Raw genomic sequence first — 12,781 nt, 5'->3', positions numbered from 1 at the left:
ATTATCACAGGAGCCATCGGGATGTGAGCACACCTCGCTGACATCTCAAAGTCCCTTTTTCCTTCCTGGCCCCATTTCTTACATGTTCTTTAGTTCCACATTAAGGGAATGGAGCAGGGACAGCCCAGCTGTGTTTTGCTGCAGCTGCTCAATCACTGACTTAATTGAGGGAAAACTGCATGGTTTGCAAGCAGACCAGGAGGATTCTCCCTCCATGGCAGGGTGCAGACGGGCACACAGCACCTGCAGCTCCTCTGGCACAACCTGGGGCCATTATCTCTTGTCCCATCACAGTCATCCCCCTGTTGTGCATCGTGTTGTGCTGGGCTCAGTGCTTCATCTCCTCCCAGTGTTCGTGTTTTCTCCACTTAAAGGTTCAGATCACGATGCTACAGTTCACCTCCCAGCCGAGCCTTCAGCTGCAGAGATGCTTCATGGCTACAGCTCCCCTCTCCTTCCCTCCCCTTCCCCAGGCGACATTTTCTGTCGGGGCAGCGGAAGGTTTTTCCCTCCCGGCCTTTGGTTTCCATCTCGTTTCCCGAACCGGGACGCGGCTGCGAACGGCGGATCCCGACACCGCCCTGCGGTAACGCTGCTGCGGACGGGCCCGGAAACCGCCGCCGGTCGGGGCGGGACCGAAACCGAGACCGAGAGCGAGACCGGGCGGAGCGGGGAGGCGGAACCGGCAGAGGGCAGCAGCGCTGCGCCCACGGTCCGAGCTGGGCTGCAAAGGGACAGAATCCATGGAACGGAGCTGGGATGGATCGGGCTGGGGAGCAGCAACAACATCTCAGTGCTGTGAGGGACAGCGGCTCCATCACTGTGCTGGGATGGGTGGATCCAAAGCTCTGGGGAGCAGCATCCCCATTGCGGTGCTGTGAATGGACAGCATCCCTGTTACAGCACTGGGATGGATGGCATCCAGAGCATGGGGAGCAGAATTCCATCACAGTGCAGTGAAGGACAGCATCCCCCTCACACAGCTGTGGTGGGTGGCACCCAGGGCCCCGGGGAGCAGAATTCCAACCACAGAGCTGGGATGGATGCAGGGCCCAGGGGAGCAGCATCCCCATCATAGAGCTGTAAAAGGACAGCAGCCAGGCCCAGGGGAGCAGCTCACATCACAGCCCTTCCTCCAGCTGCCATGCCAGCCCATTACACCGCATTAACCAGGACCCCTCCATCAGCTCTGCCATCCCCTTCCTTGCACTCAAAGCACCTGCCAGGTCACGAGCCAACCTTACCTATCTGCAAGGCCTCTTTTATACCCCGAGCTCTGCAAGCAGTGCTGCCACGCAGGTGCCAGATGTTTCAGCATCTCCCCCCTCCCCAAATTCTGTTTGCAAGCTGTTCAGTCTCCCATCACAGGGAGACGCCACCGGGAGCTTTGGAGCAATATGGGAACAGGGGGAAAAGTGCCCACATCAAACCCACAGCTGCTGACAGCCGGGGCTGATTCGGTTTTTCATCCGTGCCTTTTGTAGGTGGGTAAATCAGGATAACAAACCTCAGTTCCCCGTGATCCTTTCATCTCCCAGGATCCCGAAGCACATCATTTAATTGCTCTCAGCCTGCACACGCCTTCCGTAAATAAAGGCCTGATGAATTAGCACAGCTGCTGCAGCGTTCACACCGGCTCCTCGGGCACAATCTCCTCGTGCAATCAATGCAGCCCTGTGCTGCGGTGTCTTGTCATCAATTGAGGGCAGGAAGAAATGCTCTCCCTACCTGGAATGTGGAAGGCACTACAGGATGTGGAAATCCATCTTCTGTATGTGCAAGGCTGCAAATGTCCATCTGTTGGCTCACAGGGGTCCCTGTGGGGTCTGCATTGAGCTTAATCTGACTTTGCTGGAGCTCAGTTGCAGGGCTTGCCTGGGAGCAGCGATTCCAGGCCACATGCTTCCTCCTCACACCTCAGCTGCAAAAGGCCTTTTGCAGTAAGGAGTGTGAAGGTTTCCTTGCAGCTCTGCTGTTATAAAGGATGCTAATTACCCCTAATCGTTCTGCAGCAAAAACAGAGGGCACGGCAGCCACCTCGAGGCACAGAGCCTGGATATTCCAGACTGACTGTGATCAGAAGGGATCATAGAGGGTAGAAACACTGCACCAGATTCAGTCCTGCCTGGACTGAGGCTCAGCTTCGCAGCACTGCCACTAAATGGGAGAGCGGGGAGGGGGGGATGAGGAGCTGGTGGGGGTGTCAGGTTGAGGAGTGGTCCTGGAGGGCAAAGAAGCAAGAAGCATTCCTTGTCTCAGGGCCTGGATGGCTGCTGGGCCTTCCCCTTCATTCCATGTGGAAGAGAATTCCCTTTTCCTTCCTCCCAGGATAAAAGCGAGCTCTTAGAGCCCGCGTGATTTTCACCTTGTGCCCAGACAAGAAAGCATCTTTGTAGCCTCTCTCCATGTCGGAGTGGGATGAAACGTCTGAATGACTTTCAAAAGCTCCCTGTTAAACTGATTTATTTCTGGCAGCTCTGTTCCATGGGTAACATGGGGATCTCAGAACCTCCCCCCCCTCCCATGCCCCAAAGAGCCCCTTCCTGCCCGCAGGACCCCCTGCATGCCGCACTCCTCCACGTGCTGCTCCACCACCATCCCCAGCCACGCTGACACACGCTGCTCAGGCAAGGTTATAATCCTCTCTTTTCAGAGGCAGACACACGGGCCAGCTGGAGGCAGCCCATTAAAGTGCCATTTACTGGGCACAAGCGAATTTGTGTTCCCCAGGACTGGGATTTGCCAAGCTTATACCATAAATTAGAGCGTTTCCTGGAAGAAAGTAAGGAGAGGAGAAGAAGAAGTAAAAAAAATGTGCTAAAATGGAACATTTTGTAGCCAGTAAAGGAACGTTTCATTTTTGGTTGGGAAGGGCGTTGGTGTGGGCAGGAGGGTTGGGATGCTCCTTCCCTTCACCTGCATGTGGGGTCAGCACCTTGTGTGTAGGGAAGCAGAGCATCACATGGGATGGAGGATGCAGGGAGCTTCGTTTCTGGGCTCATACAACGTGTTGCATGGGGGAGCAATGCAGGAATGAGATCTGCTCCAAGAGCTCCCCACGCACACGGAGGGGTTTCCAACCTAAAGGAGGGCAGCAATAAAAGGGGATCGCAGCACCCGTCTGCTCCGGGGTGACGGCCCACCCCATTTCCCAGCCGATCCCTCAGGGACACAAAGGCTGCCTGCACTATTAATAATCCTTGGCAGGAAGCTGTCACAGATTTCACTAATATGGAGATGTCGGAGGGAAAAAAGCTACCGCCCAACGTGCAGGAGCTGTCACAATAACTCAGCTGCTATATTGTTCCCTTTAAAAATAAATAGCACAACAGCCCGGCCTGCCTCGCTGCAGCCGTGACGTGTGGGGCTTTATTTTGAAGCAGAAAATGCACCCAGTTTGAAAGGCAGGAGGAGAACAGCAGCCAAATCAAGGCAGGATCCCTGTGCACGCAGCAGCCCTGCCCAGCACTCCTTGTTTGTGCCATGCAGGGATCCAGCAGCCTTTCTCTGCTCACTGGAGCACTGCAGCCTCTGCCCATGGATGGGGCTCTGCTGAGGTGCTGCTCTGGGCATGGTTTCTTCCAGCAAAGGAGAGAAGAGAAGAAGCAATGCTTTGCTGTGGGCATTGCAAGTCAAAAACTGAGCCCTGCATTGCAATGGTGGGGTCTGCACTGTGATGGTGAGCCTTGCACTGTGATACTGGGGCATGCAATGTGATGGTGAGCCCCATAATGCAATGGTGAGCCCCATATTGCAATGGTGAGTCCTGTACTGTGATAGTGAGCCCCAAATTGTGATGGTGAGCTCCACACTGCTGGGGTGCTCAGCTCCTGCAGCATCACATCAAGAACCATAAGCAATAGGTGAACAAGGAACGCCAAGGGCAGACGTGTCTGGCCCATCTGGTGGCCTCCATTGATGGCATTGGTGGACAAAGGAAGGGCACAGGCTGCAGTTGTGCAGGGCCTTTGCACGGCCCCACACTGTGCCCATTTCTCTCAATAGGAGAGAGGTGGGTTTGAAGGGTGGGCTGTTTGGTGGGTAAGGAAGTGGTTGGATGGTCATAGCTTGGGATCTGTGGTCGTGGTGGTCCTACAGACCCCCCTGCGCTGCAACTATGGGGGGGCAGAGGGCAGGGAGGGGACTGTCCCGTCTGCTCAGCCCTTGTGGGGACCCACCTGCAGTGATGCATCCAGGTCTGGGATCAGGCTGTGGGATGCTCTGAGCTCTGAGCACCAAAGATCCTCTGCTATGGAAACGTGCTGATGGAGCAGCCATGGAGGCTCCGGGGAGACCTCACTGCAGCCCTCCAGTACTTGGGGAGGGGGCTTACAGGGAGGAGGGGGAGTGACTTTTACCTGCCTGATAGCAATATGGTGATGGGGAGAACTGGATGCCCTTTAAGGCCGACCCCACTCTAAGCCCTTCTCGCACCCACGATGCCCGCAGCAGGTGCGGGGCTCTGGGACACAGCGCAGACCCCAGACCCACGGAGGGTCCCACGGAGCGGGGTCTGAGCGGCACCGGGTCGGGATGGGTGGGCGTGGGGGGGGCAGAGCATCACGGCTGGGGGGGGTAGGAAGGAATTGGGGGGGGGGGGGCAGCTGGGCGCCCCCCCCCCCCCCGATCCCGGGGGGGGGGGGGGGGGGCGAGGGGGGGGGGGGGGGGGGAATTGGGGGGGGGGGGAGCAGCTGAGCGCCCCGCACCGCCCGGATCGCGGCGGGGGCGGAGACGGCCGTGGGCCCGCCCGGCCCGGGGAGGCGGCGGCGGGGCGGCAGGTGGTGCCGAGCAGCCGCAGGACGGAGCGGATCGCAGCCGCCATTAGACAATAGGCGGCGGCTCGGGGCACAGCGGCGCGGGGCGGCCGCGGGGCCGGGCCCGGCGCGGACAAAGGCGGACGGGGAAAGAACGGAACGGAGCGGAGCGGAGCGGAGCGGAGCGGAGCGGGGCGAGGGGACCGCTGCGGGCGGTGGAACGGGCTGCAGCCTGACATGATGTTTCCACAAAGCCGACACTCGGTACGGCGGCACCGGGAGGAGCGAGGAAGGAAGGAAGGAAGGAAGGAGGGAAGGACGGGGGGGAGCACCGAGAGCCGCCCCCTGCCCGCCCGCAGCCACCGGGAACCGGAGCGGGGGGTGCGGGTGACCTTGGGCGGCGGCGGGCTGCGGTGGGGGGGCGGGCAGGGCTGCGGGCCCCCCATTGGGTGTGCAGCGCTGTGTGTGTTGTTCAAGGGCTCCTCTCACCTGCCGCAGCAGCTCAAGTTCACCACCTCCGACTCGTGCGACCGCATCAAGGACGAGTTCCAGCTCCTGCAGGCCCAGTATCACAGGTACGTGCCGGTACCGCCCCCACCGACCGCCCCGAGCATCCCGGGGGGGTCCGCAGTGCGCCCGGAGCTGGGATCCTCCGCTTTGGCATCGCTGCCCTGCACGGACCGGGACGCAGCGTGGCCAAGAGATGGGCTCCGTGCGGCACGACGCGCTGCCCTCCCAGCCCAGCACAGGTTTACCCCCAGGCTCAGCCTCCCCAGGCCGGTATCACCTCCAGGTCCCACCTGGAGGACCGATGTGAGCATCCCAAGGAGGGGGGGGGGACGCCCGGTGTGCACCCATTGCTGCCTTCCTTTCCTTTGGCCACGCAGTTCGGCCCAGAGTTGGCCAAAAGCTGCAATCCAGGCAGGGAACGCTCTGCTCACTGCCCAAAAGGTGGGATTCTGGAAGGAGAAGGAAGGAGAACGCTCTGCCTCCCCCACAGCCAGGTCTTACCCCAATGCAGGACTCCATGCACAGCTCTTCCATCCCTCCATCCATGCACAGCTCTTCCATCCCTCCATCCATGCACAGCTCTTCCATCCCTCCATCCCTGTGCAGCTCTTCCATCCCTCCATCCATGCACAGCTCTTCCATCCCTCCATCCCTGTGCAGCTCTTCCATCCCTCCATCCATGTGCTGCTCTTCCATCCCTCCATCCCTGTGCAGCTCTTCCATCCCTCCATCCCTGTGCAGCTCTTCCATCCCTCCATCCATGTGCTGCTCTTTCATCCCTCCATCCATGTGCAGCTCTTCCATCCCTCCATCCATGTGCAGCTCTTCCAGCCCTCCCTCCTCTCGCTGGGAGTTTTCCTCCCCTCTCCCTGCTGGCTGCCATTCTTGGCTCACAAATGCTGCAGGGAGCACTTAAAGCCAAATGCTTCCGCTTTTCCGCCTGCGGAATGGCTTCTGCTGACCCAAAAGCTGGCTGCCGATGGGCTCTCTTGCTGTTTGCTTCCTAGCTGCACGCATGCACCAAACCATTGCTCCGTGTGTTGCCCTTTCCCTATTGCTCCCACCTCCCCGAGCTCTGCATCGTGCAGCATTGTGGCCCCCCCTTGCAGGACCCGATCTGCTCACAGAGCAGCAGGTTTGGTGGAGGTGAAGCTGTTTCTTGTTTGAAACATAAAACCAGCACATGCTGCTTGCAGCTGCCGGGCTGGGGAGCTGCACAGAGCACAGCGAGCAGCACGTCTGCTCTTAAGGGTGCAAAGAACCCAAAGGAAAGGGGGAAAAGGCATCATTCCAGAGGCCTGCACTGCACCTGGGCTTCCCCAGTATAGGAGGATCTGGTTGCTTTGCTGAGCTGCACTGGGCACACAACAGGCTGGGATGGACCCTGCAGGATGCAACCCAGGATGCAACCCGCTGCCCTGCTGCTTCTCTCACTGCTTTCTGCCTTTGCAGCTTGAAGTTGGAATGCGACAAACTCGCCAGCGAGAAATCGGAGATGCAGCGTCACTACGTCATGGTGAGGAGCTGCCGGGGCAGCGCGTGGGTGGGGAGCAGGTGCTGCTGCTGCTGGGCTCGTGCAAACGGGGCTCCTCGTGCACACAGGGCTCCTCGTGCAAACAAACAGAGCTCCTCGTGCTCTGCACCCTGTGTGTGTGCTGGGTCGGTGGGTGCAGGATGGACATGCAGGGTGTGAGCAGGGAGCTGCTGTCTGTGTGCAGAGCTGCTCTGCTGCTTGAGCAAACTTGGAGTGCTCAGGAATTGACTTCCCGTGCCAATAGCTTGCACTGGAGCTGCCTGTTGTGTGAGGGGGGTGGGTTATTTTGCGTGTGTGTTTCCTGCAGCTCCTTCCCAAGCAGCTGGAGCTGTGTGCAGCTGGAGCACAGGGCTGAGCCCTTCCATTTGCTGCCGGAGCAGCCACGTGGGCGTTAGGAGATGGGCCAGGCACAGCAAACAGAGCCGGGCTGTGCCTGTTCCCAGCAGAGCACTGAGCTCTCCCTGTGATGCCAGGGCTCTGTGAAGGTGCTGAGTGGGCTCTGGGTTAGTTGAGGTCCCACCTGGGCTGGGGGCAGCAGGAAGGTACAGATGTGGGGGTCTCTTTGCATGCTGGAGTCCTCATCGTGTCTGTTTGTTCTCTTCTTCCCCACTCCGCAGTACTACGAGATGTCCTACGGGCTGAATATTGAGATGCACAAACAGGTATTGGGGGGGGTGGGCTGCCTGCTGTGCCTTCTGTCCCTTCAGTGGCATTTCAGGATGTCAAACGTCAGCACTGATTTTGGGATCTCCAGCTCTGGCATTGGGGAGCACCTTCACATTTTTTCCACCCCATGACCTTATAAAAACGTCTTTTCATGCAGGGAGGGGAAAAAAAAATAATCATTGTGGCCATGAGCTGCTTTTCCAAACCCTTCTGGAAGGGGGGACCCGGCTGGGGGTGCTCTGGCTCTGAGCTGGGCTGGGTGCAGTCAGTGCTGGGCACCTCGTGGTGGAGGCTCTGCTGTAGCCTGGCTGAGTCTGCCTGTTCCCCTTGCTGGTGGTTCAGCTGCTCAGGATCTGCAGTGGTTAATTACCTGCTGTTCACAACGTGAGCTCCTTGAGCTCTCGGTCACGGTTATCTGAACGTGTCCCAGCTCAGCTCAAAGCCTCTTAGCGCCGTTCTGCTCCCTTCAAACACACCCAGAGCCTCTGATCCCATCACCTCGGGAGGGAAATCTATTGGCTGAGCTGCAGGACTTGAGCCGTGGCTCCTCACTGCCATCTCCCAGTGTTTGCCTAAACCAGGTGCTGTGGGTCCCCTCACACTATTCCTCTCTGTTGTTTGTTTCTTGGTTTCTTTTTCTTCCCCTCTCCAGGCTGAAATTGTCAAGAGGCTCAATGGGATCTGTGCGCAGGTTCTGCCCTACCTTTCACAGGAGGTAACTGCCAAACCACCCAACTTGGAGGCTCTATAAGCAGCCCTGGGGTGCCCATGCCCTGATTCCTCCCCACCCGTGCCTGCTCCATGCAGGATGAGCCCTTCAGGAGAGGTTGGAGCCCACAGCTCAGCCCCCAGGCCATGCTGGGACTGGTGGGTCAGTCTGTCTGTCTGTCCGTCCCCTTTGTGGGGCAGCTGCAGACAAACTGGACTCTGTTCTCACCCCGCTCCCGTGACTCCCAGCTGCTTCTGGCCGGGTGCAGGCAGTGGTGGATGGCTGAACATTAAAAACTGCCTCCATATGGTTCCTGGAGACCAGGTTCCTCTGCCTCATTAATTAATGTGGCTCATGGGCTCCTCCCACTCCCTTGAGAAATTAATTGGGAGGGCTGTGGGGAGGGAGGGAGCTGCTGGAGCACCCTCAGTATGATGTCTGTCTGTCTGTCTGTCTGTCTGTCTGTCTGTCTGTCTGTCTGTCCGTCCTTGTGCTGCCCCTCAGGCTGAGTCCTGCAGTGACTGTTCAGGGGCTGTGGGGTGGGGGCCTGTGTTTTGGGGCCTGGATAAGCTGGGGGGGGAGCAGGCCATGCTGTTGCTGCCCGGCTGCTCTGGGGGAAGGCAAAGTGGCTTGCTGAGCAGATCAGAGGTGGCTGATAACTAAGCCCCAGCTAAACCCTTCGCTTCTTAATGCGACACGTTCCCCCTCCCCAGCCCTGTCCTTCTGCCAAGATGGAAAGATACGCTGCTGGCAGCAGGGAGGTGGTCAGGGCTGGTGCTGGGAGACCTCGTGCTCTCACAGGGCAAACCCAGCCATCCCTTATTGTAAGCACTCAGCCCAGCTCCTTTACCTGCCTTTATCTGGAGCCGTGCAGGGCTCATCCACAGCAGCACCTTCCAGGTTGAAGCCTGGTGTGTGTCCAAGGGCCTGGAGAGCTGCCCAAGAGCTTCTGATTTCGGGGGCTTCATTTGCTTTTGCTCTTTGGGGGGGTCTGATGCTGTGTCAGGGCTGGGCAGGGCAGGAGCTGCCGCCCACCTTGGGGTGAGCAGAGTCACTGGGTCCGTGTGGCCACAAGGATGGAGCAGGATGGAGGATGTTTGCGCTGCGTCCCTGTTCTCCTTCCTTCCTTAAGCCTGAAATGACCCCAAATTCTTCTCTTCCCCCCCTCAGCACCAGCAGCAAGTCCTGGGAGCCATTGAACGAGCCAAGCAGGTGACGGCGCCGGAGCTGAACTCCATCATCCGCGTACGTGGTGCATGTTTCAGTTTGGGTGTGGGGGGGGATGGGGTCAGTGCCTGCATTGTAGAGCTGAAGGTGTGGGCTGGGCTGGGCTGTGGGTGCTGGGATGGCCCTGCTGGTTCTGCCCAGGCTTGCTGGTGTTGCTTGGCTTTGCAAGGCATTGCCGGGCTCTGCTCCGTCCCACAGAGTGTAAAAGGAGAGAAGCTTTGGTTTGGGGCAGGAGCTGCAGCAGCTCTTTGCTGTGAAAACACCATCTGTTCCTAGTCAAGGCTGAGAGGGGTTTAACCGCATCCTCGCAGCGTGCCAGCAGCCGGGGCCAGGCGTGCAGGGGGCTGCGTAACACGAGGGACGTGCTGCTGGGGGCTGCCAGGGCTGGGTGCTCCGTGGGTGCTCCCTGAGGGTCGGCCGGGCCTTTGGGGCTGGGGGAGGGGGCTGAGGTGCTCTTGCAATGACAGCCGCCCCCTCCCACCCCCCGCCCGCCCCTCGTTCCCTACAGCAGCAGCTCCAAGCTCACCAGCTCTCGCAGCTCCAAGCCCTGGCGCTGCCTCTGACTCCGCTGCCCGTGGGGCTGCAGCCCCCAACCCTCCCTGCTGTCAGCGCCGGCTCTGGCCTCCTGTCGCTGTCGGCCCTGGGCTCCCAGGCACACCTGGCCAAGGAGGACAAGAACGGCCACGACGGGGACGCCCACCAAGACGACGATGGGGAGAAATCAGATTAGAGTGAAGGGGTCGGGGCTGCTGGGGGTGGGGGGGGGGTCTGTGCCAGATGCAGCGCCCGCAGGCAGCAGCACCCGAGGGCGGCACCGTGGCAGCTGCTCTGTGCCCCCCGCACCCGGCCCAGCCGTTCTGGGGGCACCGCACCCACTGCTCCCCCCGGTATTTAACGCCCACCCTCAATCCGACCGGTTTCTGCACAACCCCCCACCCCAACGACCCCCCCCTCCCACCCCCCATCTCTCTCCGGCTCCTCGCTGTTCTGCATGTCTCTGTTTTTAACCAGTCCCGCAGCAAAGCGCCGCAGTTCCACGTGTCCAGCCGGGTTCTCTCGGGTTGGGGGGGTCCCTGCTGCCAGCTCCCCTTGGCACAACAACACACTGCTGGGGGGCCGGGAGCCTGGGGGGGGCTGAGGGGCATTGGGGCGCCTGGGAGCCCCCCCGGCCCCCTCCCCACGCCCCCTTGTAGAGGATACAGCAGCTTTCTCTGTTCTTATCTCCGTGCGCTAGCGTGTCTTCTAAAGAAATAATGATACAAGAAATGGAACGACGACAAGAGAAGAATGAAGCTAAATAATAATCTGGTGTTTGTATATAGTCCTTTAGACAGATCTTGTTTTGCTTTTTGTGTTTAATCACTTGACCTGTACTAAGAGGAACTGAAAATGCTGTATCAAGGACGTACAAGCTGTGCCTTTCAAATAAAGAAATAAGAAGGTTGGTTAAGATGGTGACCTGTTGCCTGTTTTCTTGCTTAGAGATGCTGCCCTGGAGGGGTTTGGGGGCCCATTGGGATGCATGGACCCCCCATCACCCCGGGGCTGCAATAGAATTGGCTCTTAATAATTAGAGGTGTCCTCTGGTTATCGAGCCTGCCCTGATTACATCCTTTGGTATCTCCCAGGCCAGCTGGAGTGGGAGAATTTCGTTCCCCTGGGGAGGGGGCTGAGGGGCAGCAGAGATTGGGCTGAGCAGCCAATGCTGGGTGGGGGGTTGGTGTGTGGGCTCTGGATGGGAGACTGAGCCTCAGTGGGGTTATGGGGCCTGTGGGTTACAGGGTGACGGGGGGTTACGGGACCTTGGGGTGGGTAACGAGGCAGCGGCTGCATCCGACCGCAGGTATCACGGCTGCTCCGGGGCCGTCGGGTGGGATTCCCGTGTGAAGGGCTGGGCCGGGGGCTGCCGGCCGCTCTAAGTCTCTCTCGCTCCGTAAGCGCCGCTGAAAGCCCCGCTGGGATCGGGCTGGATGCGGGCACGGACGGAGCTTTTCAAGCGCTTTCACCTCGAGGTCAGCGGTTCAGCCTCAGCCTGGGGGCAGGGAGAGCCGTAAGTGGATGTTATTGCTGATGGATGCGCGAGGGGAGGAGGGTTGGGGAGGAATCGGTCTGGGGCGTTTTCAGGGCCGGAGACTTCAGAGGAACAGACGGCCCCGTTGTTAGAGCTAATTAGCAGCTTCGGTTCGGTGGGCAAAGGGTCGAACAAACCACGAGGCTGCCGGCTGAGCATCCCCGGCTGCCGTCGGGCTGGGAGCCGCTCCCGGCCGAGCTGCCGGCACTTCCTCGCTCCCCGCGGGAGGTTGACCCGCTTCAAAGCGCACAGACACAGCTTTAGGGCCGCCCAAATCCCCCCGCACCTCCCAGCAGATGCTGCATCCCGGCTTTGCACTCACGGCGTTCCTCCATCCGCCCCTATTCCCTGCTCTGGGTTTGTTCCCATCTCCCCATTCCTCGGGGAACCTGCCCCAGAGTTGGGCTCAAATCTGACCAAACGAGAAGGGTTAAAGCTGTGCTTAGAGCCCTCCTTGTAGCTGCAGATGGGAGGAAGCAGCATCGCTGTGTCCATACAGGCAGATCTGCCCCCTCAGCTCCCACCTGCTTAGAATCACAGAACCACAAGGTTGGAAAGGACCTGTAAGAACCTATAAGATCATCAGGGCTGCCCTGGCTGGGGCTGCTGGAGGCAACTCGGGGTCCCCAAAGTGCTGCTGCTGATTGAAGAGCTCCTGGCAGACAAACCACCGCTGAGGTTGTGGGTCCGTGTGTGCAGAGCTGCGATCCAGCCCTGCTGGCACCGCGCTGCTTGGATCGGCTCCATGAGCTGCGGGTTGGCTGGGGGGGGGGGACACAGGGAGCACATGGAGCCTCCAGCCCCGACCCACATCAATCCCAGCCCGCAGCACTGCGGGTCCCACCCGCCCGTCCCTGCAGAGGTGACACGCTGGCGTCTGTCCTGCATTGCACGGTGAGCGGCCGCCAGCTCCTCACTGGGTCAGGCAGGTTCCCTCTCTTTATCCTTTGCCCCCCCCGCTGTTTCCTCCTCCTGCATCGCTGCAGGGATCGCCTCCATCGCCCCCCCCCCCTCGTCATTTTTCAGCACGGTTTTGCTTGAAACAATGGCACGAGCCTGGAGCCAGGAATGCTGCGCAGCGGCGGAGCGGGGCCTCCTTCCCAATTCATCACTAATGCAGGAACGCCGAGCCCTGCCTGGCTGCGGCAGCAGCAGATAAAAGCTAAAAGAGGCATCAATAATTAAAAACCACTCAGAGCCGGTAAGTGCAAACAGGAGCCAACACAGGGATCGAAGGCAGCGCCGGCCATTGGGGCTGTCAGCTGCTGGGCTGCTCACGGGGTCCCACAGCCCTCAGTGCCCCCCGACCC

The 12,781-nt window shown here is 59.7% G+C and overlaps 1 protein-coding gene across 3 annotated transcripts; it reads left to right on the top strand.

The window, feature by feature from the left end:
• Positions 1-4,761: 4,761 nt before the first annotated feature.
• Positions 4,762-10,852, top strand: LOC107325620 (TLE family member 5). 3 transcript variants are annotated; one of them, XM_015886686.2, is made up of 7 exons: positions 4,762-5,018; positions 5,256-5,329; positions 6,717-6,780; positions 7,416-7,460; positions 8,117-8,179; positions 9,344-9,418; positions 9,909-10,852. In XM_015886686.2, the coding sequence occupies exons 1-7, from the start codon at positions 4,992-4,994 to the stop codon at positions 10,128-10,130; spliced, it is 570 nt and encodes a 189-aa protein (XP_015742172.1). In that variant the 5' UTR covers positions 4,762-4,991; the 3' UTR covers positions 10,131-10,852. The 3 variants fall into 3 exon arrangements, with proteins under 3 accessions (XP_015742172.1, XP_015742171.1, XP_015742170.1); XM_015886685.2 differs by having other exon boundaries at positions 5,232-5,329; positions 9,912-10,852; XM_015886684.2 differs by having other exon boundaries at positions 4,766-5,018; positions 5,232-5,329.
• The last annotated feature ends 1,929 nt before the right edge of the window (positions 10,853-12,781 follow it).

This window comes from Coturnix japonica, chromosome 28 (genome assembly GCF_001577835.2).
Source record: "Coturnix japonica isolate 7356 chromosome 28, Coturnix japonica 2.1, whole genome shotgun sequence".
NCBI lineage: Eukaryota > Metazoa > Chordata > Aves > Galliformes > Phasianidae > Coturnix > Coturnix japonica.
Note: the sequence above shows the minus strand (reverse complement) of the source record. Positions and strands in the feature narration are given on the sequence as shown.